This window comes from Prorops nasuta, unplaced genomic scaffold (genome assembly GCF_024137725.1).
Source record: "Prorops nasuta isolate Cenicafe-Biocafe unplaced genomic scaffold, Cenicafe_Pnas_1.2 PNAS00022, whole genome shotgun sequence".
NCBI classification, from domain to species: domain Eukaryota; kingdom Metazoa; phylum Arthropoda; class Insecta; order Hymenoptera; family Bethylidae; genus Prorops; species Prorops nasuta.
Genome location: NW_027116819.1, coordinates 445,051 through 471,279, shown reverse-complemented (window position 1 = coordinate 471,279; position 26,229 = coordinate 445,051). Strand labels below are relative to the sequence as shown.

The window sequence follows — 26,229 nt, the reverse complement described above, 5'->3', positions numbered from 1 at the left end:
GATTTAAACCAATTTCGTTCATAATTTGAAACAATTTAATTAATTTTTTACTAATTTTAATATAATCCAATTTTATCATTTAGCTATGTTGAATTTTTATCTTATTCGTAATGTAGAATCATATAGTTTCAAGAAATAAATCACATATGTAGAAAATAGAAAATATTTATTCTAAAAAGATAACAAATAACAATATTCTCGCTAAGCCATTACGACGATAAATACACCATGAAATATAATTATATAATCTTGTTTAACAAATGACTTTGTCATGGAATCAAAAAATATTTGCACGCTTTTATTACTCTGCCTTGCATAATTTTTTGTATATATTCTTATCGCGGACATAGAAAAATATGCAGTGCTCGTGTATACAACTATAAAATTCCACAGTAACTTCTTTGAAACGCATGCTAATTTAGTAGCCTTTCTTGTACAGCTGGAACAAAGTAATCACCAGTATCGTTTTACATAAGACTAAAAAGAAAAAGGAAATTGATAATTCCTTAATAAAAAAATTATATTTTTCGGGCTGTACATTGGATACACATATTTATATCACCAGCCATCTACCAATAATCAAATAGGCTCGTTACTATTATCTTTTAAATACTCCACTATTTACAAAAATTCCATAATTTCTTTTTAGTCCTACAAATATAAAATAAAAATATAATGAAATTACATAAAATATAAATATCTTACTAAATTTTAATAAAAGTAATAATTAAGATAAAAATATATTACATGATAATAGCTCGAAAAGGACCAATCACTCCATTTAATTCAACAAATAAATTTAAAATGTTAAAATTTCTGTCTTTCAGATTTCTTTTACTAACAACATTCTTTTTGGTGTTAAGAGCTGTATGTGCAATGGAAAAATTAAGCAGCCGTAGAAAAACGACGATTGAATTAACTAATTGGTCATGCTCGAGCTTATAAAATAGGAATTCTAGTTTGTTTTTAGTAAAATTTTTTACTCATCAGGCTAATAAGCGTCTCTCAAATTCTACTAAAAATGTTTACTTTGTATATCTTTCAAGTATAAATATATCTTTGCGAAGCTTTGCTTTTTATTTTCAATGTATTCCGAGAGCTAAAAACTCACCCCTCGATGGTCATGTACTGTGATAATAAAAGTATTAGACCATGTATTGTCCTATCAAAAACCAGCAAGTTTTCAGTGATTTCCTATCAATTCTCTGGCATTTCTGTGCGTGAACGATAAATTACTTGATCGAGAGACAAGCTCTGAAGGACTTTTCCGTTGGGGCAAAAGATTCCTTAAAGGAAGCAGATTTGTGTAGGAAAGAAAGAATATACAGATTGCTCTCCCTTTATATCCCAAGTAATTTCCTTCATTTGAAGAGTTCTTCAGGTTTTCTAACTCCATAAAGATATTTCTTCTTTTACTCAAACACACGAGCTCAAAGCTGGTTCACAGATTTATAATAGGAAAGATGAATTTCCCAAACGAAACAAATTCGCGACACATTTTCACCTAGAATCTGATCTTTCCCTGTTGAATCAGATCATATACTTCTGGTGTCAGTGGTTGGTATCCCAATTTCGGATCCAAATAATATAATTTATCCCGTATCTTTCGTGGATCGTAACCCTCCTCTTGCAAGTCCTTTTTCTTTAATTTAAAGGTTCCTAGAATCATTGTTTTCTTGCTTATTAGCATCGAAATTTGAATATTTTACGTATTATTAACAATTAAAATAAATAAAACCTAACAACTAACCAGTAAGATCAATTTTTGCCAAGATTCTGACAAATTGAGGTCTCGCATAGGCTGGCAATTGTTCTTTGATATCAAAAGCTACTTTCTCAATATCCAAAGTGCCGTTTTCATCGAGAATTGCAGCCATTCCAGCCCTACCTTCAGCTCCATGAATCTGCAATATCAAATAATGTAGATACTGCACTCACCAGTTATTTATATCAAACGATTGTTCCGAATAAAAAGTTTACCTCTACTCCGTAAACTATGCAGTCTCTGTAATTAACCAAATTACTGACGACTCCTTCAATTTCCGATGTCGATACATTTTCTCCTTTCCATCTAAACGTATCCCCAGTTCTATCCTTGAAAAATAAATATCCCAACTCATCGGCTACGAGAATATCGCCTAGGAGAAATTGCATGTCATTAAAAATAGATTTTATTTCGTTGAGAAGACTATCATATTTATTTTAAACGAATAATAAATACCAGACAAAAAGGCAGAGTCCCCCTTGGCAAAAACATCATGAACGACTTTAGACTTTGATGCTTTTTGGTCCACGTAGCCCAAAAACGCTCTAGTTGGATTATTTGGTAAAATTTTACCAATAAATACACCAGGTTCGTCTGTAAGATTGACGTTTATTATTGCTCAATTGTTTTTTCTTTTTATTTTTCTTCAAATATAAATTTACTCACTCGGATCGCAAACTTGACAGAGTCCTTTTGCATTCCTAATGGGCTCGCCATCAGCATTCACTTTAATAATAGAAATAGGATACACTTGTGGAAGTATTCGCGAAACAAAACCAACTGCTCCAACCGTGCTGTCGGTGTTAACTAAAAATATCCAATAAACGCTTATATGCTTGCTATATTTTTATTTCATTTATGAAAACAGATTTCTTTATTCACCTATATTTGCATTTCCTTCGGTAGCTCCATAAAATTCAACGACACGGGGAATATTGAATCTCTTAACAAATTCTCGCCAGATTTGTGGCCTCAGACCGTTTCCATAGATAATTCTAACATTGTGCTGTTTGTCCTCCGATTTCGGCGGCACTGCCAGTATATAACGACACATCTCACCAATATACTGAGCAACCTAGAATAAAATTTCTTTTTATAACCATCCTATTAAATCTTGATTTAGAAGAAAAGTAAAGTGAATCAATCGTCCAACCGTGCACTTGTATTTGGTACAATCAGTGAAGTAAGCACTGGCAGAAAATTTTTTCCTTATCACCGTCGTGCCACCGTGCAAGATTGCTTGGCCTACTGACATAACACCACCGGCTGTATGGTACAAAGGTAAAGGCGTGTAAAATCTATCGGAGCTTTTGAACGTTCCTATATAGAATATTCCACTCGCTATGAATATGAACCTGAAAAAATATATAGGAGAATATAAAACTTTGGAATAAAGATAAGAAAAAGGAAAAAATAATGGTGCTGCCAGTAAGTGATAAAGTGCAATCCTTATCATTGTATCACCTTGAATTCGTTATTACAGCAGCCTTTGGTAAACCAGTTGTGCCACTGGTATATATATACAATAGTTTATCGTGGTATCCAGATTTGTCCTGGACAACTGGTGCTACGGACGAGACTTCATTCAGATGAGCAATCAAATCTTTTTCCTTTAAGCTCACTGACTGGTTAATTGGCTTCTCGCCAAATCTGTATAAAGCTAACTTCGCATCCAGTTGAGATGCAATATCAGCCACAGCTAAAAAAAACATTTCTCTAAAATTCTTGACCAAAGGCAGTTATCAGTATTCCCCAACATTTATTGATACTAAGTTTACCTTCGGTTAATTCCGCTCCATAAATCAGTGCATGGCAATTAGCAACGTTTATGCTATGAAGCAAGGAGCTTTTACGTAGATTCGTGTTGATCAACGGCACAATTACGCCGAGTTTGCAGAGTCCTAACCAGATTCCAACATACTCAGGCCGATTCTCCAAAAGTAACGAGACTGTGTCTCCTTTTCTGTATCCATGGGCTTTAAAGACATTTGCCACTTTATTGCTAAAATCTTCAACCTGAAAACAACAATGATCGTTAAATATAGAAATGAAGAGTAAAAATAAATGTTTTTATTTTTTATCTTGAAAAATTCATAAGTTGAAAATTAAATATTTTTCTATGCGTTTCAAAACCAATCAATGGAATTGTATAGAATGAGATGCAGAACTTCTTTAGTTTTCCATTGAAACATTGCAAGCATTGGACAAGAGCTGCATTTGTAATGCAAAATAGAATCGACTAGCATTACGCGTCTTTTTTCTTATATTTGCAACCTCGTTGAAACTGTGTGATCCGTGTTTATTTACTGTCTCGACTAACAGCAAAAGTTTTATTGCAATTATCTCAAAGTATTACCAACGTACAATATCCTCTCATAGTGCATGTTCATCAACCATTTTAAAATCTACTCATAAATGTTTAACTCAAATGTTCAATTAACTCTTATCATCGTATAATTAAAATCGGCTTTAACACAATTCACCTCTCTCTTCAACTCTTCCAAATCTGCCTCGGGAACAAAATTAATAAAATGAATCAATCTTTTCTAGTACAATCCCTTTTCAAAGAAAATGTCGAGGTAATAATCTAATAACAACAACGGCTTCAATTTAATACAATAATAACTGTACGTATTAAAATAAGTGTTTTTTCTATTAATCTTTTAATTATGAGCAGTGACAATTAATGAAAGAGACGCTCATTTTAAGTGAGATTTATTAACAATTGCAAGCCTCAACTGCAACAGCAATTGTCCACTCGACAAAGTTACGCAATGGCCGTTCGCTACTCGCTAACGTTATTAAATATAATTACAGAAAATAAGAACAATCAATCCCCACCATTTTATCAAATTTTCTAAAAATGAAAAGATAAAGAACACTAGCTAAGCAAAAATACCAAAAAATACGTGGGTTCTCTTTTAGGTGATCGCTCTTCGGACTTTGAAGATTCTAAGCGCAAAATTGTGGTTGCAAAATTATGCAAAATTATGCACGCGAGTATTATCCGTTGGTAAATGGTCTTGTGGGGCAATAAAGGAAATCGATTCAAAATTGTTAAGCAGTTATAGGCACGCGATTCTTATTGTTGAACAGAAACAAAATAGCCGCGCCGGGGTATTGTTCTCCCTTCCAATAATTACACCATTTCTTCTCTCTCTCTCCCCTTCTTCAGTTGAATTTTCTGGAAGCAGAAATAATTAACTTCACCACTTTGTTTATGTATACCTGTTGGAACGTCCATTCTTGGTCCTCGAAAATAAAGCAGGCTTTGTTCGGGTGCTTTTCCACGTATTGCCTAAAAACATCCGCTACAGTTCTGTTTTTCTTCTCATGTTTGCGTATCGCCAGTCGTAGTGTGATGTATCGAAACAGGGCTCTGGAAAAAAATGTCAACAAATGCTAAAGCGTTCACTGGATGTTTTTCAGATTATTTTCTGTGATCCGAGAATACTGATGGTGGTGAAGAATGAAAACAAAAGATTAGATTTAGAGAATAGTATAATGATTATCCACGGTAGTTGCTAATTCAGACCAATTTCTCTTGAAGCGAGGAAAAAAGTTGTGCATGTCGAATGCAACGACTCTCTTCTCGGGTAGAAGAACTTTCTCCTATCAAGTCGATAAAGCTTCACTGGTCAGTGGTCGGCCGTCTTGGAAAATTTTCCTTCCGTTCTATCGCGTAAATCATATTTCTTCCGCCATTATTTTTTGTGCACTCGCCTGTCACGAGGAACTGCGAACAGACTAATCGCGCGACATGAGACAATTAACAATAAATTAACTCCGATGCAACGAGGGAAATTGGGCAAAATCATTTAATGCACCGTCATGGATGGAGATAACATTCATTGATATGCGATGATGACTCGTTTGGAATAAATGAAGCCAATGACGCACTTTATTCTATAATTTTGCTCCTCTCACTTTTCTCCTATTCCCCACTCTCTCGTAAACCTGTACTGAACCTTTACCCACTTACACCGCGATAAATATTCATTTTCATACTTGCCACGTACGCGCTTTTATATTATTGGAAAGAAGCACAGTTTAAAAAAGTCTCATTTACAACAATTTTACGATTAATTGATATTTAGGCTGATAATGGCGGTTGACTGATTCTGCAGCAATTGCAAGTGGACCGGTAATTTTTGCCTCGTGATTCTTGCGAAAGCATCTAAGCAGGCTAACTAACGGTATCTCTTCACATTCAAGGCCTGGGAGCAAACTTTACTTTCTCCTTAACCTTGACGAAGACCGAGATTCTACCATTCGTGACCGTTAAATCACGTGAATTTCTTTATTTTATCAAATATTCTGATGATATTCTTGAATTATCAGCTTTAGAACTATCTAGATTCTTATGCAATGCAAAATTAATTTGACGCGTGAACTTGTAAGACATTAATCTTCTGATCTTGGTCAGAAATATCGAGTTCCTCGTCACACGTGACAGCCAACGCACAACGGTGTCTAGCGATGAAAAGGGGGAAGGATAGGGGGAGTGAAAGAGGAGTTTGGTTTAAGAAAAATTAAATCAAAAACAGATATCACGTAAATCGAAATATATTCTGTAAGTAGATAAACAATGACAGGGAGAAAAAGACGATACGCATTTTGCTTACGCGACCCCATTTAGGAGAATGACCATTTCAGGATAAGGATAGTGATCGCGCCCAAAGTGAAAGACAAATAAAAAATACCAAGATAATTCTATACGTATTTAACTAAACAAGCAGCACGAATATCATTTGTAAGATGAATCGAGTCTGGCAATCACTGATCATTGATAAAAACAATACAAATTATTTCTACACAAAGGTTGCATTTTATTTATTTATTGAATCTCAGAGCTTTATAAGTCATCACAACTTTTACCTATATATATATAGTGAGGAAATAAGAAATTCTTTAAGGTAAACACTAATGCATAGATAAACAGTTATCACAATATTTCACAATTCATAGATAAACTTCCAATTCCGTTTTCCTTCAATCCCTTTCACTTTGGCTCATTCCACTCCGATTCTCGTCTTTTCATTTTTAGAAATCTGTTCATCAAAACCAATCGCTTCGTAGTAGAATTCAATTTTTATCATTTCATTGACTGTATACTCTTCTTTTCCAATAAAAGTTTTACCAAATAATGACTAGCCTGTAAACGACAAATAAACAAAGAATTTTCCCATTCCACGGTTAAAACACGTTCAACAAGTTCAGGGTGATCCAGTGACAGCTAAATAAAAACAAAACCTCGAGGATGACGGAAGAGTTTCCTATTTCGTAAAAGCAAATAGAGAACTTAACTCTTGACGTTTTAAAAATTCGTTTTTTTCTTTCACTGAAATAATCACCTAAGACACTTTTGTTAACTCGCGTTTAAATTAGCGCGTACACTCGAAGAATTGACGAGTGAGGGATCACTACACAGAGATCAAATTATATGTTAAACATTGATAAAATCGAAATTGGTAAAAAGAAACACAGAAAAGGGATATAAGGGCGATGAAAAAAGGATGATACCTGGCGTCCCTAGGAGTAGTCCTCAGGGCGACGTAGAACCACCTTAGACGACCTCCGGCGACGAAATAGGCGACGGCGACGACTACAAGGAGCTGGAGGAGATACATGGGACCGGCATAAAGGGCGAGGAGTGCAAGAAAAGCAGCGAGGACGGTTATGAGGAACATGGCGACCGTCAGGCGCCGAAGCAAACGGCCGACTGGCGTCCAACGTCTTGAAATTGAACTGGAAGTTGAATTGGCAGAACCACCGGCGCCGTTACGTTCGGCGCCACGTGTACCTCCTCCAACTAGATTCCTAGTCTTCTTCTCCTTGCCTCCTGTCGATGCTATCCCAGATCCACCGCAGTTCCCAGTATGCTGCGCAGAACGACCACCAGATGACGCCAAAGTTCCCTCGCATTTTGTCACTACTCCCTCCAAAACGCACTCGTTCGTCTCCCCACGCTCCACGTCCTGAAATAAAACAATTTTAACCTCAAATCCTTCCAGTGGATCAATGGGATAATCCTGATTTCAATATAATCAGACAAACTAATCCAAACAATCGAGAGAGAAGCACGGGTCAATAGGAAAATTTTAACCCGAACATAATAACGGAATAACTGTAAAAAACGTGTAAGCTTTAAACCCTCTCATCAAGATCAATTTCTACAAGAGAATTCTCTTTTTTCTAGTTTTCCCTTTTTTTATCAAAATTGGAATTTCTTTTTCTAAAAAATTCCAATTTTTTTATAAGACAGTCCATGGTTATAAGAAAGTTTTCTCATTGATAGAATTAACGTAGGTAATGAAGCAGAGGAAGGGGATTCGTGAAGTAGCGAATTGTAACGAAGAGGAACTCGTGTATGGTGAAATTAGACTAGAAAGCGTACCGTTGGAGGGTAAACTAGAAACCGGAGTCAATCCGGCTGTCCGGTAATAACTGGAAAGCCTCTTAATGGCAACTTTACCAAGTTCTTTTCAGGAAATGATTGGTCTCGCACGGTTCTTCGATAAATCAAGCTATTGCAGGTATTAATAATTTATCCTTGCATGGGTCCTACGGTATGATATAATTTAAATCTTTATCAAAAGAAACTTAGTAATAAGTTAAAATTTTTAGCATACAATATTGATAATAATACTCGAAGGTGATCAAGCATGGCTAAAATATAATAAGGATAAAAATAGATTAAAAAGAAGAAAGAGATGATTCAATTACGAAGGAAAAATGAGGAAAACGTGACGATCGACACGATCGCTGAATAGAAAGGCGAGCAAATCCTTATCCGGGCCCGAATTAGAGAAGGGGAGGTAGAAAAACTGGAACATCTTCACGCATCGTTATGAAAAGAGCAAAAATAAAACTGGTGCAATGCCGAAGCCGTTGAAATTGGAACGGAAGGTTCTATAGGATTTTCTTGAATCTTCTTCCTCCAATTCTTTGCCAATGTCGAATTCATAATGACAATAGAGCGGTCTCGTAGGGTTTATGATAACTCGGGACTTCTTACGATGACGGAAAAGAAAAGTGAATAAATTGGAGTATTGGATTTTCATGTGAAGAATGATGAATGATTTTAATTATTGTCACTCGCACTAATAACGTTTCGTGATCAAAGGTCGCTCCAGCGTATTGGAACAGGAATTCTTCACGGCTTTCGATTCGATTTTAACGAAACGGCGTCACGCCACGGTAGGCGCTCGTGATGATTTCAGGCTAAAGGTTAGAAAAATCGTGACGCACGTAGGTACTGTGAAAACCCGCCGTGGCCGGTAGCGGCCGCATTTATTGCTATGAGACAACAAAATCTTCGGTAAACGAGAAAAAGTGTCGTAAACCATAATTAATGCTGCGTACTTTTTAACCGATCAACTTTATTGCTTGCATTTTCATACATTAAACGATCGTTTTCTCTAACGATTCCAGTTATGTTTGCCGCTCTTTGTAATCGATTATTAGCATCAGCTTCACTGAATCTGACCCTCAGCTTATTTTTGCATTTATTCATATTATCATACAATTTTATATTTATATTTTCGATGATATTTATATTGCTTATTGACAATTTGCAGTGGAATTCTCTTATCTCGATCCATTAAATCAGGGATCTCAACACTCATGCAGTATTTGGACATTTCTCATTACTATTTGGACACTCGGCTCAATGGACTTTGGTTGAGGTGTTTGGAAATAAGTAGTGTGGAAAAAGGTGTAAAAGGATGAAGACTGGTGAGAGAATTGACGATTTTATAGTTTGTTTTCCGCATTGCGATCATCCATGGCAAAGCTCTCACGACCAAGGCAAACAATTTGAAACCTTCGCGTACCGTTCACCTTGTGGAGAGATGCTGAATAAATATTTGAGACTGCATTCATTTGAAGAATAAAGCGCAACGTGTGCGGTGTGACCAGTGTGTCCGTTGGCCCCGCAGTAAAATTCGACCCGTGTGGAATCACCAAAAATCGCTGTCTATTCTCGTCGACCAAGGCCAATTAATTTTGATATAAAAAATTTAACACATCCGATATTAATTGCAAATGTGAGGAGCTTTTTTTATCACGTCGAATTTACTCGCATTTATTTGCCACGATTACTCATCAATTTTAGCGTTCTCTGATTTAAAAATATAAATTCAGAAAAGTTGCCGAAACTTGTTGATTAACCCCAGTGGGACACGACATTTTTGACTAGTTTTTCTTCGACCGGTACACACCATTTGTACAAAATAACGTAACGCTAAAAAAAGATTTATTCTTCAGTATAATATACAAGCGTTTTTAACAACCTAAGTGCTTTTTATGATATCTAGATTTATCTTCGATTCTAACTGTATATTATTATTTTTCAGATTTCTATCACAACAATTATAAAAAAAACCCTCCCCTCATACTCACCGTAATGAAAAAGTACGTACATACAAGAGTAACTAGGAGAGGGATATGTGTATATGTATATAAACACACGCACTACAAAAGCATATCTACAAGAGATTCTGATTGTTTTGGTTGCAGTCGTTTGATTCCTGGCATCACTGCTACTTACCCTGCTATTTACACGGATCCTGTCAAATGAGAATGCAGCGGCCAGCACGCATTTTTGAATTATTCGCTTTACTCGAATCTTCCTCGATAACCTTTTCAATGAGAAAAAACGACGCAAATTCTCACCAAACGACTCTTCGACTTCTCTTAAAATATATGCAATTTTTTCAGATATTTTCTGCCAATCGTCGAGAAAACGTCGGTAGGAGCAAAGCGAGAGACACCGTTGTATTTGTATATATACTTTGCTGTTACACGACGATGTTTGGATTTGTGAACAATCGATAGGCCAATCTCGAAGTGCTGCCATCCCGTGAAAAAGTCATGAAACGTTTGAGCCTGGAGCAACTCTTATCGGCCTTGGCCCACTAAATAATTAAACCCGCAACAATTTTCAACCAGTGCCACGAAATCAAGATAATTCCTCCACTTAATAACGTATTGCAAACTTGTAATTTCACTCATTGTCTCATTCTCCCCCGCCTATTCATAGCTAAACTCGTTTGTTTTTTCAACCACGCATATCATTCGATTGGAAGGTTTTTTTCCTGCAAGTTTTGAAATAAATAAAATAAACGTAGATAGCCAAGTATTTAAGAGGTATTCTATAAAGTGAGGCACTTAAAACGCCCCAAGGCGTAGAAACGTAGACATAAAAAAGTGCTATTCCATTAATTATAAGGTATTTCTTTTTTTTTTTCTTAAAATCCTCTGGAAGCTCCTTTCTATTTACATCCAAAGAGGTCTCAAGCAACAAATTGATGTCTCTTGAAGTTACGCACGGATAAATGAATTTTTCAGTTGTATTTCTCTAGTGTCACGTATTTCTCACCTTTTACAAAGTGTACACTTTGACGCGTTCCAGAGTGTAGATGTAAACATTAATTCAGGAACTATAAGAGATATCATTTTTTGCGTAGTACCCTTTTCAATTTAAATAGAAAAAAAACTTTTAAAAAGTATCAAGTAAAAAATAGTAGTTCTTGTATTTGATTACAAAGAGATGAATGAATTTTCACGTCCACGACCTAGGGCGAATCAAATTATAAAACCTATATACAAACATTTCTGTGACCTCAGTTGATCCTTGTTAACTTTAATATTACAATTTCATTGTCGAACGAAATTATTTCAGTTCATGCTTTTCGCGGGAAAGAAAAATCACGTTAAATGCCTATTCACAGTTAGAAATTAAAATTCGACAAACGTTTGCGTAAATTCACGCGTGACCCTGCACGAATTTTAAGCAACGGTGAGTTCGTTTATTGAATCTTTATCAGCCCGAGTTCCTGCGAACGCGTTAAATTTATTTCGCTCCCTCGTTTTAATTTCCATGTAAAGAAATGTCTTAAACACGTAGCACGTGTCCTTGATAAAATGATTCTACTTTTGAAAAAATGTTTACCTTTTGAAAAAAGTTTGCCAGTGTTTATTAATTCAATTCTTATTGCGGTGGTATGATGAAAATTCTATTTTTGGTAATATCATTTTCCAAGATGCAAAAATTTTACTGACTTTTTTCCTTGTAAAAATTTGGGGGAGGGGGGGGGAGTGGTTACGTAAGAGATTAAGTTACACGCGAAGGACGAGAATCACCGAAAATCTTTATGTTACAGGTTGAGAAATCGTATATAATCCAGTGACCGAGTGCATTTACGGAACGTTGCCTGGCGACGTGGTCCATGAGATCTTATGTTAGCACGTGCTTTCACAACAACGAAACGAGTTTGTGGTAGCAAAAATCCTTCGTTCTGCAAAGAATGTTGAAAAACTTACTTAGTACCCTTTAAACGCGCCAGCGCGCGCACACATACACACACACCAGTATCCTTTCTACTAATTTTAAAGTTTTTCCCAATTTTCCTCTTTCGCAAGATTATTCATTTAAACTTTACTGTATATATATAAGGTGTCCTGTAAACTCATGCCAAATCAATACATTCCAATAGAGCGAATGATGTTAAGAATAAAATTCTTATATCAATTTTAATCTATCCCTCAATTAAAAAGTTATTAATGATTAAAAATGTCTTACCTCGAAAGTTACTATTAGTCCCCGTACTGCTCAAGCGTTTCTTGACCAATAGGAGTAGGCCATCAGATAGTTTTGCCACTAAGGAATCTCGAATCAAAGAACTCTTAATCCATAATAACTTTTTAATTAACGGCTAGATAAGCGAATATAAAAATTTAATTCTTAAAATCATACGCTCTAGGTGAATTTATTAGTTTGGATAGTTTGGCATGAGTAAACTAAGAATTTTTATTATATGATGTATCAGCAAAAAATATATTTGACCATTACAAATGCGCGTTTGAGAGGTATGAAGTTAGTTTTGTAACTTTCTCGGACCAACCGTGTCTTATATAAATATATGAGAAGAATCGAACTATCTGATGGAAAATTCTGCTGGATCCGAATGAAATAGTACAACTTTCTTCTTCCACTCAATTATTTTCTCTCTTATGAATTCATTTGTTTCGCTTCTACAAACATATGCATTTTCTCTTAAAAGAAAAGTACTCACTCTATCTTTGGATAGATCAGTGCCATTTCCAATATTATTCTTCGACACAGTGTCAGACATGTTAGTTCCAGGAAAGAATCTCTCACACACAGAATCGAATAGAGCGCAACTTCACAGAATCATTATTTCCAACGACACCTTCACTAAACGTTCGAAAGAAGAAAAGAAAAAACGTAAATAATAACACAATAGTCTTCTCGAAACTTTTCGTGATTATCCGCTTCGAAGAAGTCTGGATAAAAGGCAGGAGATAGAAATGAAGAGTAGGAACAAAAAGAAGAAGAGTAGAAAATATGAAGCCGACAGGACTGGAGGTGGTAAACAGCAGAATGAATACAAGCGATGCAAATGTGATAAGTGAAGATTTGAAAATGCAGCTCGGTTAGAAAAGTCAAAAGAAAACTACCGATTTATATTGTAGATAGATCTTGGAATAGTATAGAAGAGTTAAAGATATGGGAAGTGAAATGTTAAATAGGAAATGTGAGAAAAGCGTGTGTACCAGTTACTCAGAGCTGACGCTAGAACGGAATGGTCGGAATGGTCCCAGGCAACGTTCGAGTCGAAGCCAGTCAAAGCCGCACTCCGCAATAGCCGCACAAATCTCCCACCTTCCTGGCTGGCGTTTACAGACTAATAGTATATGTATGTACGCTCTTCGTACTCTTTCACGATCGCCTCTAACTAAACGCTCGCCAATCTCATTTTACCTAATGAACGTCAAGCCCCCATTTAATATCCGTTTTCATTTACCAACAAGTCTTCCCTATTAGTTTTCCTCCAGCTCAAATATGTACCCTCGCTCCCTCGCTACAACTTCATTTTTATAGAACTCTACGTTTTCTGGTTCACTCCGTTCAGTCACTTGGAATTGAGTCTTCAGTGGTTGAGGTTCCACGAAATCACACGAAATCAACAAAAAAACGCTTAACCTTAAAAAAATAAATGTTAAAAACGTCCTCAAATATTATTCTAATAAAGCAATGATTAAGAAAAATGAGTTGTATTTTATTTCATTTACCATTAAGCTTCGCTTCGTTTCAACCTGAACAACCTGATCGGTCGATGATGATCGGTAAAAGTAAAGTATATGGGTGGTAGGGATATAAAAGGAGAAAAAACTGTTTATATTATATTTTAGAATAATGATTAGACGCCGTGAACCAATGGAAGTTGTGGTCACGTATGCTATATACGAAGGAAATCCTTCATACACGCTGAACATTATTACTCTTATATCCATCCGTCCTCCTTTCTCTTCAATTATTTTCTCCGCAGATGCAAGTGCGTGTACAGCTTTGGATTGTTTAGTCTTCTTTGACATGATTCCATTTCATAACCTCTTCCTTGCTATCTTGTATACCTACGATTATTATCTTGCCTTTCCTTACCTATTTGAGTTTTTTTCTCACTAACCTCTTAAAACAAGTTTTCGTTTATATTAACCTTCATTTTGACCCATCTAAATTCTAAGGTCTCGTCAATTTAATTACCCGATTTAAGCAACGGATGTAATTAAAATACACGTCTACGACATAATTATTTCGTTCGCTACGTGGTTTTTAGGTTACCACTGATTTTCCTGACTCCATCGTAGCGGAAAATTGTTTGGTTTTCTTATCAATTAATTAATTCAATACCTATTCAATCAATGCTCCATTCACATTTTGTTTTGGCCCGTTTGGTTATATAACAGAAAAGCAAAGGAGCCGCAGCAGTGTATCCTTTGTCTTATTTTTCAGTATCTATTTCTTACAGGCCAGCGTACGGCGGTATTTTTCCAGGTAATGCGTTGCTTTGAAAATCAATCGTCAGCCACAACAAAACTGGTTCCATCGGGGACCATACGACGACAAGAAAGTACAACGTTATCGTTACAGTTGCAATTTTCTCTTGAGTGCCCACTGAACTGACCGAGCGTATGCTTCGTTACCCCACTTTAACGGTATTGTTTGAAGTCCTGCTGCTAAAACCACTCCTAGTATCCAATTAGTACATTTCCATTGAAAATTCATTTCTATAACTGTTCAAAACAACGCACATTTTTTCTTAGTACTGCTCAAATATTAGATTTTTTTAGAAGACTTCTTTTTTTTCATATCAATGTAACTGGAATTGGTCTTTCTCGCATTGACCTGCCTCGTTAACACTTGGGACAAATGCTAATTTTAACCTGGCAACTAGCTCTAACGGATTCACGTGTGAACTTCCTTTTTTTAAAAGTATTTAGTTGATTTTTGGAAAATGAGAAAATCAGGGAGAGCTCATAAAATTTCACACAATACAGAGCTAGTTTGGATCCCATTAATTATTCGACTGACTGAAAATGACGAATCTTTCAGTTGTTTACTATATTCCGCGCTAAATAAATATTTAAACAATTTTCAATAGGAGATACAAATTTGTTCGGTTTATTAAAACGATTGCTCCAATTTGTTAGAAAATTTATTTTGTTAATTTTTATTTTAGGCTGCTTTGAATGATAGCTGGGCACATTTTATGGTAATGTACTTTCTACTTTTTTGATCTTAAAAGCCCTTGAAAAAAAAACAGGTTTGCCCAGTTTTGAATAACTTAAAGATTCGTTAAAATACGTAATAAAATAGATTAGATAGAGAAAGAACAGAGAAAAATACGATTAGCTTTGTAATTTTTATATTTGAAAATTATACATTATATGAGAGATTAAAAAATTAATTTTGTAAATTATATATAGGTATAGTCGCGCGCGTGCGCGTCGCCACGCGACAAATAGACCGGAAAATTACGAGTTGTGTAGAAAAAGACGTAAGCCACAGATCGTGAATCAAATCGGTTGAGCTATCCAGTTATTTTTACTCAAACCTGAACGATAGAGAGTATAATATCTTTGAACGGAACACAAAATCAATCCCGAAAGACTAAACAATTTTTATTCACATTGGAATTTTTACTCTTTTTTAGACGAAAAATATGCTTTACTTAAAAGATTGTAAAAAAAATACAGCCCACCGCTTATGTTACGGTATTACTAGTCATTCAAGTAGGTTTCCTCAAGGATGTCATAGAGTTTCAAGTCATGATTCATTTTTGTGAAAGCACTGAAGATCTCGGAAGCTTTTGACGGATGGCAAACGATAGTTGTGTTACACTTTTTAGGATCGAACAAAGGTACCAGGTATTTTTTCGCAACTCGATCAATGTCCTCTATAGTTACATGAGAAATTCTGTTCACCATTTGATGATTGTAGTCGTGAGGCACGTTCTTCAAGTAAAATAATAACGACTGCATCACCATATCTCCGACACTTTTTTCTTTATCAATTATCATGAAAATCAATGAAGACTTTGCTGATTCGTACAACAATTTCTCCCACTTACCCCCTGATACATGGGATTCCTGCAAATATTATTTTTTTTTTTTTTTTTACAATGATTTTGTATGTAGCTGTTACCTTTACCCTTTATATATATTTCTATAAAAATTGTTTTAATTTCAATTACGTACCACAATTGCTTTAGTTTCATTGTAGGCAGCAATAACATTAGTTGCTTTGTAAAAAGACAGATAAGACAGACCTTCCGCAGGTTTAGGAAAAATAGAGTAGCCATAGGAAAGTCCTTGCCCTCTAACTTGTCTCCAAATTGGTCCCTATTGAAACCATTGTTAATGGATTTTTATGACTTCAACGAACGAAATTGAATTTGTTGGAAATTTACCTCAAGCTGAATTAAATATTGGAAACAAACGAGTAAAGCTGCCAAATCAGGGTCTTGAAAATCTTTAATTCCAGGTGCAACTTGAGTTAAATAGGTCGATTCTGTGCTACCTATACCGGTGACACAACCATTCACTGGCATTTCCGCGCGATCGTTCATTAACGTCCAATCCGCTGTCGGCATCAGTCTAAATTATAAAAAATAATTCTGATAGACTGACTGCGATACTTTTATAAATTGCATAAAGTATTTTTTATCAGTTTACTTGACTTTCTCCGTCTGATCAAAAATAGCCCATGGTTCATATATATGGGATATTTGTGCTGTAAATTTATCCACGTTCATAACCATGTACAAAACCATATTTTTTGGAGTCGTTATTATTTTTCTGACTTCCTCTATTTCTGCCAGTGCCTCTTTTTGAGTGGAATCATCGGATAGCTGCTCTATGAATTTTGTTAAAAATTTCTGCTGACGCAAAAGACTTGATGAATAATGATTGCTGTCTGAAAAATGTTATATAATTTAATGTAAAAATACTGCATACTTTATTTATAGAAAATGCGAGTTAATTTGTTTATTCGAAGTAGTTTACCTTTGTTATAAATAATTCCTTTCATCAGGTCACTAGAAATTCTAGACCCATCACGTTTAATTTGCGCAACGTCATTCACTATTCTAGTTGCAATAATTTTCAATCTTTCAGCCGTTAGCTGAGTTTGGAAAAGTAATTCCTTAATCCACTGCACTGCTTTTGCATACATGCTAGGCTCCACTTGAATCATTAAATTAGCATTTTGACTAAATGATCCACACTTAAACCTACTCCCACTTTCAAATCCTATTCTCGTGCTTATTGCAACTGTATCAGCTTCCAGTTCAGATACAACTTCTTCATATGGTATAATTTTTCCATTTCTGTTCACAGGACATTCCATCAAAGCTTCCAATAATAATGGTAAATAAGGTTTGTATTCTCTTGGTAAGGCTTGTGTATCCATTATAACAAACATCTAAAAAATATTATTAGGTTTAAGAGCAAGGTTGGATACCAACATTACAAAGCAGCTCCCCTGAAAATCTTAGTTTCCAAAAGAAACAGTTATTTGAAGATTGATTATAATTTCTATACCTTTTTTCCAATTACCAGAACAGAATTTTTCAAAAAAAAAATTACGATTTTTCCAATAAAAGTAAAAACAATCGTTTAAAAAATAATGTTCATATTATACAAAAGTCGCAATTTCTAAATCGGGTTGCATTATCAAAAAAAGACACGTTCTACCAATATAAAATTAAACCAAATGCAATTCATTTGAAAATTAATAATTATTATGCGACAAAGGCTGCTTTCCTGTTAGCCTGAAAATCGATACACAGTCAGACACAATCGGACACAAATGGTACATTGCATGTCACCCAAAATGTACATTTGTGTCCGATTGTGTCTGACTGTGTCGATTTTCAGTCTAACTGGAAAGCACCTAAAGAGAGAGAGAGAGAGAGAGAGAGAGACTAACAGAGGCGTTACTCTCTTTGTATCGTAAGTACAGAGTTTTTACTACCGCCTTCCCGCTGGTAGTGAATACAACTACTATTGATATTTTGTCTTACCAGTAGACTATATGCAATTCGATAAAAATTAGTAATTTTCAAACTGCCGCTTTATTTGAAAATTTACACTCATTTTGACTTTTTGAATTCCTAGAATGTGTCTCTTTTAAATAAAATAATTCGATTTTGAAATTTTGACTTTATTTTTATAATATAACATTTGTTTAAGAATGTATATTTTGTTGAAAATTTCATTTTTTCAAACGAACGATGCAGTTATAGCTATTCTAAAACAGTCGCTAAAATAAAAATCTTTTTTCAAATGATACTGTTTTTTGAAAACTAAGATTTCGGGCGGAACCGTTCCGTAATTTCTATATACGTCTTCTAGTTAAATGATTGAAACAGTTTTATCATTTTTCTCAGATCATTTAAATTTAATACTTACGTATAAGAAATTAGTATTGATGTGAACCAAATGAGTGAAAAATGGAAATTTAGTAACATCGAGTCTTGGATGTTGATCAACTGTCTCAGTAGTATAACTCTTAATTGAGTGGAAATTAATGGATTCTGTACTTGGTACTGGTACAGCCGTTAATAATTCATCTGGTATGGGTTTCTAAAATATAACCAGAGTGTTATAACGATCACAATTATATACAAAAAGTAAGTAAAAAAATAAAAATAACAGATAAAATACTTCATTTTCAATTATGGCCTCCTCTAACTCTTTCTCTTTCTTCTTTAGGCCTTCCTCTCCCAGATTTTCAATTTGATCAGAAACTCGATCGCTTTCCTTCTGCGTTAGCTCAAGCTGTTTTTCCACACTAGGAATACCTTTAATTATCACCATTGGTCCATTAATAAGATATTTATGAAGTAAACCTATCCAATAGGAATGTGGCTCTTCCATTAGTTTCTTTAATTCCTTTACTTGATTCAATCTTTTATCCAACTAAACTTAAAAAAAAATATTAGCCTTTATTTTTTTCGGAATAAATTACTTTAGTTTCAACCTACATCTTCCTTTGTATTTCCATAAAGAAAATCTGCCAATAGCATATATGTCACAGCTTCATGTGGACTGGTTTCTAAATGACTCAAAGTTTCAAGAATGTGTCGTTGAATTACAGTTTTCATCCTCTTCATATCAATATCACTGCTATTGCTTAAATTATTTAAGACAATCTTGATACTATTCTTAACTAGTTGAACTTTGGGCTTAGGCACATTTTCAAATATGAGGTATAACATTGATATTGAATTCTGAGCCAAGCAATATCTAACATTACTAGCTAGAGGATCCTTTATTTCTACAAATGCTTTCTGCAGTGGACTCACTGATGTGTCTGTCAAATACTTCAATAATAAAGAGCAGCCTGTTAAATCATAAAGTTCGGTAACGCTTGATGGTCCCCTCCAGGCAACATTCACACAGCCATTATCCTCATCATCACAGGGATAATATATATCAATATCTTTGCTTTCTGTAAGAGGTGGAACTTCGCTCTGCCATGGCTTTTTAAACGGCCCTCTAGGCCCCTAAAAATTAATTTTTTTATAATACTTTATTAATTTTTATATAATTTTATCTAAGAACATTACTTTTGACATAATCTTCTCTTCAACAGGTTGCAATGCCTTGAAAACATTTACATGCTTTATCTGTCCTGTTATTATGATCATTAAATTTTCTGGCCTATAAAACTCTTTATGGTAATGCTTTACTTTTTCATTGTTTGTACTCTCTCGAAGATTTTCTAGTGCTCCTAAAATTATTTACTATATTATATTAAATTTAGTCTTAGAACAACATTATAAATAATTTTTAATACCGCCTGTATTAGATTTGTATCCACAATGACCAGGGTAAATGGCTCTACACATTTCAATGTAAGTGAGATATTCTCCAATATTTGCTTTGCTTTGCATTTCACAATAAACAACACCAGCATCTTCACCTTCACCAGTAATATGGTGTACTTCAGTAAGAAAAGCAGATTCCTGAGCAAGAATAATATTTATATTAAATCATAGAAAAATAAGAAAATTTAAGAACTATGGATATACCTTAAGAGTGGGATAAAGGACGTGATCAATGTAAATTGGTAAAAGGGATAAGAAACCATCACTGCCAGCAGTTGTCATTGTATAATATGTATTATCCACATCAGTTTGTGCATTGGTTCCACAAGCAAAACATCTATTCGCTATCAAGTCCAGCACTCCCTTATAAGGATAATCTTCACTTCCCAAAAATATAAGGTGTTCCAAAGTATGAGGTAATCCATCATCATCAAATGCTTCAGTAGCTGCAATCAAAATGCAGTGAAATTTAGGAATTTATAAAATAAAATATTAATCTATTACCTGCATGAAAATAATTTTAAACAAGACAAAAGATATTTATGTTCATATTTACTTTATTTCAGTAAATTTGTAATATAAATGAGGTTAGGATAATTACCTAGACAAAGAAAACCACAGACGACAGGTCCATCGACTTCTGCTATTAGCACTGTGATACCAGTATTAACAGATTTATATTTATGCACTGGTATTGTATCATCTGCCTTTAAAGAACAGATAAATTCAAAACCACTCATATTTCCAGTTGGAGAACTATCTACGGGCGCCATGTTGGAAACAATGGAAACATCAATTTTAACGATTTTTATTATTTGCTTTTACTACCCAATGTTAAAAAATTTCACACAATTTACTCATTAATCAATTTCATGTAAACACCATGACCTGCAATGCATTGGTTTTGTTAACGAAAAATCGACGATCAAGTTGTTGTTCAACTTATCAGTCTCTTTTCAGTTTCTGGAACCCAAAATCGATGCAAGTCAATTAATCCAACTATTTTACAACTAGCGAAAAGTTTATTAATAAAAGTTCTTAGGAATTTTAGTAATTTGAGAGAAGAGTTATTTCAGGTAAGTAATTTATTTCAGATAATTGAGGCACCTGCTTTACACACATATGCAATATACAGGTATGTAATCCAAAAGTAGTTCTACTCTATAATATGTACAGCACTTTCGTTCGCTTAAAGTTTATACCGTACTTAAAAATCTTCAGTGGCCTCCTTTGTCAGTCTCAAAGTTTAAGCACTAACAAAGCAGCATGAAACATATCACATTTTAGTTTAGTCAAATAATTAATTTTATCTGTACACACTTAACCAGGGACGTCGCAAATTAAAAACCACAGAACGAGCATATATACATATGTATATATAAACATTATGTACTTTTTTTGACCATACCATGGAAACCTGTAGACTTTTGAAAAGGAAAAGAAGGGATATAAATTGTTTTACACATAACTCTTATCAAACAAAACGAGTAGAACATATAAAAAAAAATTATACGTAAATCTTTATAAACAAATATATAAAAGATTGTTAAAACCATGACATCTTATTCTATGGAAGAATAGATTGGCGATGCAACATTCTAGACCTTTTTCTGAATACACTGCAGTTGTTATTGTTGCTTTTATTTCTAAGCTTCCCACAGAACGAGAAAACGCAATACTTGCATACTTATTTAAAAACAGAAATACACTTATTTACTATAAAAAGATTTAACATGAATTAGGGTATGCATTTGTCAAATAACAAATTTATTTTTGTCCCCCTCGCGCGATTTCTTCCTTCTCTAATTAATAAAAAATACTGTTGCTATAGTAACTTACTATATATAAAAGATATAAACTGAATATTTCGAGATGTTGGAATCTCTGAAGCAATTTAAGTGGAACGTAACTAATTATTTATAAACTTATATATTACTTACGTACAAGTTTTGTTTGTTCATTTTTGTTAAATTAATCAGTTTACTTTTCGCATACCTAACTTCATTTTAAGAGTTTCTCTTCTGGTCTTTGTAATGTAATTTTTAAACAAAAATGCAGGCATGTACGCAATCCGAATAATAATTTTTATGAACTTTTTTTAAAAAATGGATATAAGAGTTAAACGGATTTTCTCGATTTTCAATTTTTTACATACTAAGGTACCCACGAGCTTCGCGTCTTCGACGACTCCACAAGTAGGCAATAAGCACCACAATTACTAAAGCAGCCAATGCACAGCCAACAGCAATTGGTACAACATCTGGTGTATCAAATGCACAATCTTCAGCTGCAAAACAAACATTAATATGAAATTTGTTTCTTTTCTTTCATTTAAAATGTGAAGCATCTTTTCGGCATATATTTATTGCTTATTTTTTGCTCAAATTTCCCTTATATTCAAGTCTTAATTTACCTTAAAAGCTAAAAAGAATATAATCCATACACATACCTAATCCAAACATTTGAGTTTTATCACTCTTAAATGCCTGAAATTGTAGGCCTGTAACAGCCAAATAGCCTGCAGATTGATTTTTCACATCTATTAAATCCAATTTTTGTAATTTTAAACATCTGTAAGAGTCTCCTACAGTGGTGGTAAATGCTGTTGCATTATACATTAAACTAACTGGTTCATCTACAAAACAAAATGTTTAAATATAGATAAAAGAAAAATTATATTGTTTAATACTTTTTAATTTTATACATACTTAAATTTTTCTTTGGGAAGTAACTGGGTGCTAATTTTACATTCAAGTGATGAATATTGTATCTTGGCTTTGATTCTTCCTTTACAAAGTGGATTAATATAGAGCTGCTATCATTCTGCCATGAAATTGTTATGTTTTGCTCAGCAGTATTATTGCAAATCCCAGTAGCTTTGGTGGTTTTATTACTAGAAGGCATGTCGAATACTTCATACACAGTCTAAAATATTCAATAATTTTTAGTAAGTACAAGATTAGTCAATTATCATACTCATATAAACTGAAAACAAATCCAAAAGTATTCTACAAACTTTATTTTGGTCATCTGTATAAGTAACATTGAACTGAATGGACATCTGAATAATGATGCAGGTAGTATTTGTATCATTCACTGTCCACCTTCCTGCATTTTCAAAGGGTAAAGCAGTTGTTGATGTTATAGGGAGGTGAGTTGTGGTTTGAGGAGCTTTAGTTGTTGGGTTAGTCGGTTCAGATGAAGGTTTAGTAGGTTCGGATGAAGGTTTAGTAGGTTCAGGTTTAGTAGGTTCAGGTTTAGTAGGTTCAGGTTTTGGTTCAGTAGGTATAACAGTTGACGTTGCAGGTGTAGTAGCTTGGGTTGTTATGATTGTAGATATAGGCTCAGTATTATTCATTATAGTTGTAATAGGTGCTGTTGTAGGTTGAGGGGAATCGGTGGATAATGTAACAGAATTAGCAGGCTTGCCATCTTTGCCTTCTTGACCAGTCCCAGGTGAATTTGTTACATTTTGTGATTGAGAACTATTTAGTGTAATTGTCTCTCTGTTCCTATTTTGAGGTACTGCTTCATTATATGTTTGGAGGCTATTTCCTAATAATAAAGAGGACATCAATTAGAATTTATAAATTTGATTGCAACTAAGTAACATATAATAAAAGAGAATAAAAAAATATGAATGTAATGACTTAGAAAAACGTGAAGCTTATAATTTGGTTGATGAGAAACTCACGAAAGAATTTTTCTATTTTGCATCATGCTATGAATAAATCGATCTTTGGCCAAGTTCACGATTTTTTTACCCCTTTCCTTATGCTGCACGTCTTTATACGCGATAACGCTCTGGCATAATCACTTATAACGTGCACAGAACTCGATATGTAATTCAAAACCATGCAAACTCGATACTTTCTTCTTTCATTTCATCTTAATCTCGGCAGTCGAACAACAATAAGAAACGAGTATAAGTCCTTAAATCTCAATGACAAACAGTGTTAAGCTTTTCCAATTTCATTTATATGAAATTAATTGAAAAATCCAATAAAAAATCATTTGACTGATGATTCTAATAAGTTACATCTAGAAAATTTTAATACTAATTTTATCTTATTTAAAAAAATGCGTTTTATTTTATTTTTAATGATAAACAGTATGTCCTGTTACTAATTACAAAAAAAATCAATGGACCTATGATTAAATTACTGTTGAATTTTTTATATAGAATTTCAAACGCGAGAAACAATCTTTACTGGTGGCTTGTATACATCTACCCTTCGCAAAGATTTATCTTATTTATTAGTGTTAGTCACAGATAAGTCATTTGAAACAGAGATTTGTGTTCGTGAAAAGCATTTGTTGTATGCGTGCGCGAGAGAGTTAGTTTGAAACAAGAACGCCCAGACTCAAGAATTTGTTTGCATGCCAAGCTGAATTTAACCTTTACCAATTATTTACTAATTTCGGTCGATGTTGGTTCGTCCATTTACATATACAAAGCAAATTTCTAATTATACTAATTCGTTATTAAATCTAAATGGTTTTTTATTAATGGAAATAATAAGGAAATGTTATTCTAAGAAAGCTGATAATAAAGAGAAAGAAGTTGGTCGTTCAAGTAAACCACTAGTGCTTAAAATTAAAAAGAATAAAGGGGAGAAAGAGAAAAAAGTCCACTTCAGACAACAATCGGTACTTTGTCTGCTGCGTAAAGATAATAAACCAGAACGTGTTTAAAGCCGAGTTAACGTCCCTATTTTTTGATTGTATTCAAATGTTCCTATCTTTATCGCACAGAAATTATTCGTCCTCTTTTATATTCTTCTTTTGAACAAAATTGGAATGTCAAAAAAATTATTTAAACAACACCGTCGTATAAATAACTATCATTAAGCCTTACAAACTTTCTCGTAGAACACGGAGAAGGATGACTAATCATCGTAAACATTAACGAGAATTAATTTAACAGTGAGAAGAATCTTGAATGTGACGTTAAACATTGTCAGTTTCCGTCGGGAAAATTTGAACTTGGGGGACAGAATGTAACGTACTTCCATTTTGTATTACCAATTGGTACATTCTGATATCATAGCGAAGCTGCGAAAGTATAGAGATATCTCGAAATTAGCTAAGCTCGTTAATATTCTGCGTGCATCTACAAAGCGACTTATCATAAAAAGGAATAGAATAAAACAGGAAAGGGTTTGGAAAGAGAGGAATTGTGGGAAGAGAACAAAGAAAAAGAAAAACTTAATTGGTAAATGAATTCGTTAATGGAATCATTTTGGTATCTTCGTAGTAGGAATGTAGAAACAATTATTTTATTTTCGGGAAATGAATTGCAACGTCACGGAAAACCTTACATCTGCCATTTGCATAAGACGAAAAGAAGCGACCCTTTAATCAACTTCTGAAATTACCTTGAACAATAAAAAGTGATGTGCAAAGAATTAACAGGATGAGTCTCTTCATTTTCTTTTCACCTTGCTTCCCTTTGTTAATAGCTTAATATTTCGACTATAACTCAACGACGGCACCAGGCACTACGTACTGACTACGTACTAACGAGTAACGAACTATTCTTCGATAAGCTGGGAAAAATGCAAAAGTACACCTCTAGTCCTCTAGTTACCAGCACCAGTGCCACCAGTTACTATCGTAAATATGGATGGCCTTTGGGTATATTTACATGAATATGAAAGCTATGCCTATAGGTCTGTTCTCGACTTTATACTACAGTTTCGGCCATTAATCTTGCGTCAGGCGAGGGGAAGTAGAAATTAGAGGGGTGAAGGGATATCTAGGGAGTTTGTCCGTAGCTGTCAAATGGCGCGATTAACCCTTAATTTTGGATTGTAAACAAAAGTAATGTTTTCGGAAAACGATTGCGGAAAAGAAGGAAGAATTTTAATACATAACAGAGAAGAAGAAATATATCAGATGAGTATAAATTAATAAAAAAAATGAAAATTATTGTGAATTTTTAAGAAAATATACTTTGTGGTTTTTTTATTTTTGTTACAGGTGAAATCCTGTTATGATGGCTTTCTATTAAGGAAAAAAGTTCTTATAAACAAATAAGTGCAAAAGCATTAAGATATGAAGCATTTCTTTGTGGCCCAGTCATTTCGATAATTGTGACTTAATGTTATAATAGTGAATGTGTAAGCGATTAGTGTATATACAACAAACTCTTATTGTAAATTTAATAATCTTGTATGACAGTTTTAATTGCTATTATTTTAAATTAAAGCTAGTTTAATTAACATATTATTTTTATTTCATCCCTTTCTCAAAATTCTAAAC

General features: G+C 34.0%; 3 protein-coding genes and 1 long non-coding RNA gene across 7 annotated transcripts; 1 reads left to right on the top strand and 3 right to left on the bottom strand.

Moving 5' to 3' along the window:
- Nucleotides 1-149: 149 nt before the first annotated feature.
- Fatp1 (Fatty acid transport protein 1) lies at nt 150-13,632 on the bottom strand. 2 transcript variants are annotated; one of them, XM_066740288.1, is made up of 13 exons: nt 13,346-13,632; nt 12,844-12,986; nt 7,289-7,743; nt 4,994-5,144; nt 3,544-3,781; nt 3,230-3,464; nt 2,919-3,120; nt 2,648-2,840; nt 2,432-2,572; nt 2,222-2,359; nt 1,981-2,138; nt 1,751-1,904; nt 150-1,659 (listed from the first exon to the last, which is right to left on the bottom strand). In XM_066740288.1, exons 2-13 carry the CDS (start codon nt 12,901-12,903, stop codon nt 1,505-1,507), a joined length of 2,280 nt encoding a protein of 759 aa, XP_066596385.1. In that variant the 5' UTR covers nt 12,904-12,986; nt 13,346-13,632; the 3' UTR covers nt 150-1,504. The 2 variants fall into 2 exon arrangements, with proteins under 2 accessions (XP_066596385.1, XP_066596384.1); XM_066740287.1 differs by lacking the exons at nt 12,844-12,986; nt 13,346-13,632 and adding an exon at nt 10,317-10,872.
- LOC136781401 (uncharacterized) lies at nt 7,759-10,459 on the top strand. 3 transcript variants are annotated; one of them, XR_010823910.1, is made up of 6 exons: nt 7,759-7,905; nt 8,064-8,301; nt 8,393-8,542; nt 9,346-9,502; nt 10,123-10,180; nt 10,286-10,459. It is a non-coding gene; the product is annotated as an uncharacterized lncRNA (long non-coding RNA). The 3 variants fall into 3 exon arrangements; XR_010823909.1 differs by having other exon boundaries at nt 8,393-8,583; XR_010823911.1 differs by having other exon boundaries at nt 8,393-8,583; nt 9,346-9,813.
- A 1,858-nt stretch (nt 13,633-15,490) lies between the features above and the next one.
- On the bottom strand, nt 15,491-20,920 carry LOC136781268 (uncharacterized protein C05D11.1-like). Its single transcript, XM_066740120.1, has 12 exons — nt 20,567-20,920; nt 20,170-20,411; nt 19,935-20,103; nt 19,705-19,868; nt 19,120-19,641; nt 18,800-19,054; nt 18,545-18,718; nt 17,138-17,555; nt 16,808-17,048; nt 16,543-16,729; nt 16,331-16,474; nt 15,491-16,222 (listed from the first exon to the last, which is right to left on the bottom strand). Exons 1-12 carry the CDS (start codon nt 20,736-20,738, stop codon nt 15,854-15,856), a joined length of 3,057 nt encoding a protein of 1,018 aa, XP_066596217.1. The 5' UTR covers nt 20,739-20,920; the 3' UTR covers nt 15,491-15,853.
- Nucleotides 20,921-21,032: 112 nt separating this feature from the next.
- LOC136781269 (lysosome-associated membrane glycoprotein 1-like) lies at nt 21,033-25,561 on the bottom strand. Its single transcript, XM_066740121.1, has 5 exons — nt 25,344-25,561; nt 22,982-23,520; nt 22,674-22,890; nt 22,415-22,600; nt 21,033-22,252 (listed from the first exon to the last, which is right to left on the bottom strand). Exons 1-5 carry the CDS (start codon nt 25,393-25,395, stop codon nt 22,113-22,115), a joined length of 1,134 nt encoding a protein of 377 aa, XP_066596218.1. The 5' UTR covers nt 25,396-25,561; the 3' UTR covers nt 21,033-22,112.
- Between the last annotated feature and the right edge of the window lie 668 nt (nt 25,562-26,229).

Bases quoted from the DNA above. Each gene is read 5' to 3' on its own strand.
- LOC136781268 (XM_066740120.1), bottom strand. From the start codon at position 20,738: ATGGCGCCCGTAGATAGTTCTCCAACTGGAAATATGAGTGGTTTTGAA. The intron at 17,556-18,544 runs GTAAGTATTAAA...AATATTTTTTAG, and splicing joins TCAATACTAATTTCTTATAC to ATGTTTGTTATAATGGATAC. The intron at 17,049-17,137 runs GTAAACTACTTC...AACATTTTTCAG, and splicing joins AGGAATTATTTATAACAAAG to ACAGCAATCATTATTCATCA.
- LOC136781269 (XM_066740121.1), bottom strand. From the start codon at position 25,395: ATGAAGAGACTCATCCTGTTAATTCTTTGCACATCACTTTTTATTGTT. The intron at 23,521-25,343 runs GTAATTTCAGAA...CTTTATTATTAG, and splicing joins ATCACTTTTTATTGTTCAAG to GAAATAGCCTCCAAACATAT. The intron at 22,253-22,414 runs GTATGTGTATGG...TTTGTTTTGCAG, and splicing joins AACTCAAATGTTTGGATTAG to CTGAAGATTGTGCATTTGAT.
- Fatp1 (XM_066740287.1), bottom strand. From the start codon at position 10,625: ATGGCAGCACTTCGAGATTGGCCTATCGATTGTTCACAAATCCAAACA. The intron at 2,573-2,647 runs GTGAATAAAGAA...GGATATTTTTAG, and splicing joins CGAAGGAAATGCAAATATAG to TTAACACCGACAGCACGGTT. The intron at 2,360-2,431 runs GTGAGTAAATTT...TCAATCTTACAG, and splicing joins CTGTCAAGTTTGCGATCCGA to ACGAACCTGGTGTATTTATT.